Source organism: Heptranchias perlo, chromosome 35 (genome assembly GCF_035084215.1).
Source record: "Heptranchias perlo isolate sHepPer1 chromosome 35, sHepPer1.hap1, whole genome shotgun sequence".
NCBI classification, from domain to species: domain Eukaryota; kingdom Metazoa; phylum Chordata; class Chondrichthyes; order Hexanchiformes; family Hexanchidae; genus Heptranchias; species Heptranchias perlo.
Window position 1 is genome coordinate 3,987,176 of NC_090359.1, and position 5,412 is coordinate 3,992,587.

Genomic DNA, 5,412 nt, shown 5'->3' on the forward strand with positions numbered 1-5,412 from the left:
GAGCTGTACCTGGATCCAGGATTTTGCTGTCCCGAGACACGGGAGTATGCTGTCCCTGGACACCGGAGCGTGCTGTCCCGGGACCCGGAAGTGTGCAACACAGGGACCCGGGAGTGTGCTGTGCCAGGACCGGGGAGTGTGCTGCACTGGGATGGTTCAGTGTCCAGTGCCGGGACACGGGAGTGTGCTTTACCGGGTCCCGGAAGTGGAGCAATATTGATCTGCTAGCGATATCTTTGTCCTCTTACAATCTCTGCAACGGTGGACCAATTTATCACTTGGCGAAATGTCTTTGAGATCCATTCACAATCTGCTTTATTCAACCACAGGTAAAAGAGACAGAACATTGAACACGATTTAATACATTCGATGTAATCAGTTCAACATCCGCACGGAAACTGGTAAATAAATGTAACACACTTAGACCAAGGCGCACGGGTTGATTGGAAATAATCTAGAAACATTGATTATTTTTCTCTTTTTGTCCCGTGACGGTGCACAGATTAATAACCTCCACAGTCTATCTGATGCCTTGACTGTTTTCTGGTGTCTATCTTGACATCCAAAAAGTCTTCCTTCCAATATTGGCAGAGATTAGAAAAACTTATCAACACTGTCTGACCGGACATTGTTCACTTGGATTATTGTTGGGAAATAATCACAACAAGGGGTCATTTCCAAAACACCCCAGAATGTGAGCTGAGCACAGGACTGTCTAAAGCAGTTAACCGCTCTTGGGCAAGTATATGGTAAAACCGTCCTCGACAGAGATCATATCTGGATCCTATCTCGTGAAGAATGGCCACATTAACCTACCTTTAAGACTGGACCAGATTGTGATATGTTTCAAGAAATGTGAAGAGATATGAACATGAAACAAAAATTACATGATAAAGTTAGAAAGTGTGAGGTCTTCTCATCTAATTAATTTGACCATCATTGCGAGGGGATATTTCACTCCATTCCTCAACTCCTCTCTGAATTTCCTTTGGCTCACTGCATAAATAAAAGTGTTCGTGCAGCAACTCAGGAGCTGGAGCATGAAGCCGATTTCTCGTACAAATGTGGGCAGGGGGACAGGATATCCCAAATAATCCAACCGTCTCAATATTGAACACACCATGAACAACACCCACAACAGGATGAAATTCCCAGATATAACAAACAGTACAACGATGGATTTCCTTCGGTTCTCCATCTCTGGGTCACTGGAACTCTCCCCACTGCTCGGACCCCGAATTCTCCTGCGAGCTCTGCTGGCCACTAAAATGTGTCTGACCGTTAATACATTGAACAACACAATCAAAAGAAATGAAATAAACGGGGTTAACATGTAATTGAATAATTCAATAACCGCCCAGGCCAGCGAACGAGATACTTCAGGTTTCACGCGGCAAAACCAGGGAGTATTAGAAAGCCAATACTCATTTGTATTCAGAAAATACCAGAAAATGTTCTTCAAGCCGCTCAGCACAGTCACTGTTCCGAGAACCACAGCCGCCATCTTCTTGGTGCAGTATTTAGTTTTCAGCTTCTGACAACAAATGGCCACAAATCGATCAAAGGTGAAAGTGACCGTGAACCAGACAGAACAATCCGTGACTGCATAGAGCAGGACGGCGTGGATATTACACAGTCCAACGTGCCACAGAAATCTAAATTCGTCCCAATAAGCAATCGGAACCTGCCTTAATATCAGATCCACGATAACGACCAGTAGATCTGCCGCTGCCATCGCCACCAGGTAGCGAGTGACACATTTGGAGAGACCGCACTTTCCCCGAGACAGGATCACAATCGTCACCACGTTAACTGTAAACAAGACGGAAATAGCGAAATGATTCACCAGACTCAGGAAAAACACTAATTTGATGCGTTTCCAGTGGAATAACAGATCAGGTTACAGAACTGGGACATTAATGTTCTTCACAATAACCTGAAATGCGGTATGAAATTTGCATCTTTGCTCTGCGTCCAGTGATGGAATCCGATTCTATTAGCTGTGACGGACTTTGTAATCAAAGTAACGAATCGGCAAATAAGTGAAGCAACGCGATCAAATTAAATATGGTTACAAACAGAAACTTAGTTTAGAATGATTACAAAAGTAACTAAACGGAAAGCGAGAGCCTCACCTACACCTGAACCGGCGGGGGGAGGAAAAGGTGAGATGTTTGCATGTTTGAATTGCGGCGTGTGTGCGTCAGCTGCTGGAGTGATACCGGGATTTAATGCCCCCAGCTTGGAAAGGGACAATAGGGCCCTGGGAGGAAGAGGATTGGTGGAATCGCTGGTGCCCTTTGAATGGAATAGTGAGCTAACAACACCCATTGTCTGTGCTCATACATTGTCCATGGTCACTTGTTCAAGGCATTAAGAACATCTATACAATGACAGAAATCAATCCTGCACATCCAATGTTTCAATGTACATAAGAGATAGGAGTATAGGAACATAGGAATTGCTAGATCAAAAAACACCAAGCTCCATCGAGTGCAGCTTCTACCTTCCCGGTAGTCGCATGATACAACATTAATGGAGATGGCGAAAAATCATAGCAATCAATCTCTATCAATTAATGTACACAGACCCAGACAAGAGGTGAGCAAAGCCCCAAGTTTGGAAAATTTTGAGAACCATATATCCAAAATCACCTTTACCCTCCCAAGCATGTTACACTGACCGTCTGTCATGTCTCTTATTACTCATCTACTGTACCCAAAGTTTTATTTTCTGAAAGAAACCTCGCTGATGAATCAATGCTAACTGTTTCCATCGTCTCCCTCCGGAGCATATTCTATAGATTGGCCATTCAAACACAGAAATATTTTTTTCTGCAGCTTAGTTTTGACTTTACCCCCCAACTAACCCTTCAATTACAGGCCTTGCCCTCTACTGTGCTATTGCTCTGGACAAGGTGAAACAGATACAGCCTGCCGTGCTCCACATTATCTAGTGTAGAGATAATTATTCCACCTTTCTGCTCCTGGTCTAAACTACTAAATATTTCAATCCATGTTTGTGTTATATATTACAAGTGAGACTCAGTGAGATACTCTGCCCTCTGATTCCCAATGGTCAATCGTTGCATGAACTGAGTTACAGTCACGCTAAGCTCCATGCATGGTAATTCGATATTCAGGTTCATGTGTGATGCTCCGCACCAAGAATACAAAGGTCGAAAATGATAATATAATGTCGTTAATTTTGCAAGCAAGTTTTCTAATTACATTACAGGTCACACTTGTAAAAACGATGATTTAATTTAAATCGTGGAATAATGTGACCGGTAATAAAATACACCATAGAATCATAGAATCATAGAACGTTCCGGCACAGAAGGAGGAGATTGGGCACATCGTGCCCGTGCCGGTCGAAACGAGTTAACCACCTTAATCTCACTCTCCAACACTTGGTCCGTAGCCATGTTGGTTACGGCACTTCAAGTGCACATCTATACTGTTTAAATCAGTTGAGGTTTCTGCCTCTACCACCCTTTCAGGCAGCGAGTTCCGGACTCACGTCACCCTGTGGGTGAAAACAATTTTCCGCAGTTACCCTCTAATCCTTCAAACCAACAAATCGATCTGTATTCCAGTCAAATACTGTTAATCTTGTTCTTTCTCTTCCGTAGTGCTAATTCTATAATTTCCAATTCATACAAGGATTAATGCACAATTTAATATTGAATGAGTTTCACTATCAGAATATGACCCTTGCATTGATTGTGGGTCCTGATCAGAGAAACGAAGAACTGTACCAGCCAGGCACAGGATTAGATTGTTAATGAAGATTAATTATCAGAACTGAAACCATTAAATGATCTGAATAAAATAAATAGTAGCTCACTGAACCATTCTAATTTAACCATTCAGAGACAGTGACACCAATGAAGACCATGAAGCGGTGGAAAGCGAGAGAGTTGAACGAGATTGGATCATCAATGCATTTGTCATTTATCTGTTCGGACTCATCTGTAGAACTAAATAACTAAATATATCTGCCGAAATTGCAGACCGTGTGAGATAATAAAACGTTTCTCACTTGTCAGTCGGACTCAGTATTTACAGCAGAATGCACACTTTTCATTAACAGAAAGATCCAGTCACATGACGTGTGCTGTCGTCTGAAAGAAGACCGGGATCTTAATAAGATCGCCTGAATTGTTACTAATAATGGCAACTAAGGGCACACTTTTCATTGAACTGACACCAATGAATGGGAATTCACATCAGTGGAGCATGGGCCATTATCAAACACACACAAGAGCAATGGAAAGAAAGAAAGAAACAATTGCATTTTCAAAGCGCCTTTCACAACCTGAGAAGCTCCCAAAGTGGTTCACAACCAATCAAGTTGGCAGTGTAGTCACTGTTATAATGTTGGGAGAGTAAAACAATAAATAGCTGGACAGGAGGACGAAAAGACCGCGTACAGATAAACTCAGCTTCCTGAAGTTCCAGGTGCAGATAGTAACTTACCCGGGACACCGAACGCAGCCAGGATAGGATAGTAAATCTTTTGCATATCATAAAGCGCCATTAGAATCTGGAACTTGATCATAAAACTAAAAGACATTATTTCTCCTTCAGTTAGAAGCGATGATTCGATGGTTGGTCCTGATGCTGGGATTGAGACATTGAGCGGATTATCCTTAATTATAGCAGAGCGAATTCAACCGTTCGGAAAAAGAACTCCCGCGCTGACTGGGTTTAATTACAGTCACTGAACAAACACACTGTTTACACAGGAGCTACTTCAGAACTTGTCTTCCTGGAGACGTGCATGTCCCCGAAAAACCTAAAAATATAGGTTGGTGATACTGAGCAACCCCGGAAAACCTAGATATATAGACTGGCGGTAACAACATACGCCGGTAAACCCAGATATATCAGCTGGTAATCCCAGTAAACCGCGATAAATACAGATGTACAGGCTGGTGATCCCAGTAAACTCTGATCAACTCAGATATATTGGCTGGTGATCCCAGCAAACCCTGATAAACCAGATATGCATGTTGTTGATCTCAGTGAACGCCGATAGACTCCTATATGTTGGCAGGGATCGCAGGAAAACCTGCTAAGCCCCAACACTAATATATCCAGATATTTGGGCTGGTGTGTCAGCAAACCGTGATAAACCCAGTGACACGAAACAGAGAGTAGTGGTGAACAGTTGTTTTTCGGACTGGAGGGAGATGTACATTGCTGTTCCCCAGGGGTCGGTACTGGGACCATTGCTTTTCTTCATATATATTAATACATTGGACTTGGTTGTACAGGGCACAATTTCAAAATTTGCAGATTAAACAAAACTTGGAAAGGTAGTAAACAGTGATAGACTTCAAGAAGTTATAGGTTGGCTGGTGGCATGGCCTACACGTGGCAGATAAAATTTATCGCAGAAAAATGC

At 42.6% G+C, this 5,412-nt stretch overlaps 1 protein-coding gene across 1 annotated transcript; it reads right to left on the reverse strand.

Annotated features, from left to right (window-relative positions):
• Positions 1 to 916: 916 nt before the first annotated feature.
• LOC137302335 (probable G-protein coupled receptor 139) lies at positions 917 to 4,578 on the reverse strand. Its single transcript, XM_067971970.1, has 2 exons — positions 4,482 to 4,578; positions 917 to 1,812 (listed from the first exon to the last, which is right to left on the reverse strand). The coding sequence occupies exons 1-2, from the start codon at positions 4,576 to 4,578 to the stop codon at positions 917 to 919; spliced, it is 993 nt and encodes a 330-aa protein (XP_067828071.1).
• Between the last annotated feature and the right edge of the window lie 834 nt (positions 4,579 to 5,412).

Bases quoted from the DNA above. Each gene is read 5' to 3' on its own strand.
- LOC137302335 (XM_067971970.1), bottom strand. From the start codon at position 4,578: ATGTCTTTTAGTTTTATGATCAAGTTCCAGATTCTAATGGCGCTTTAT. The intron at 1,813-4,481 runs GTAAGTTACTAT...TCTTGTTTACAG, and splicing joins GGCTGCGTTCGGTGTCCCGG to TTAACGTGGTGACGATTGTG.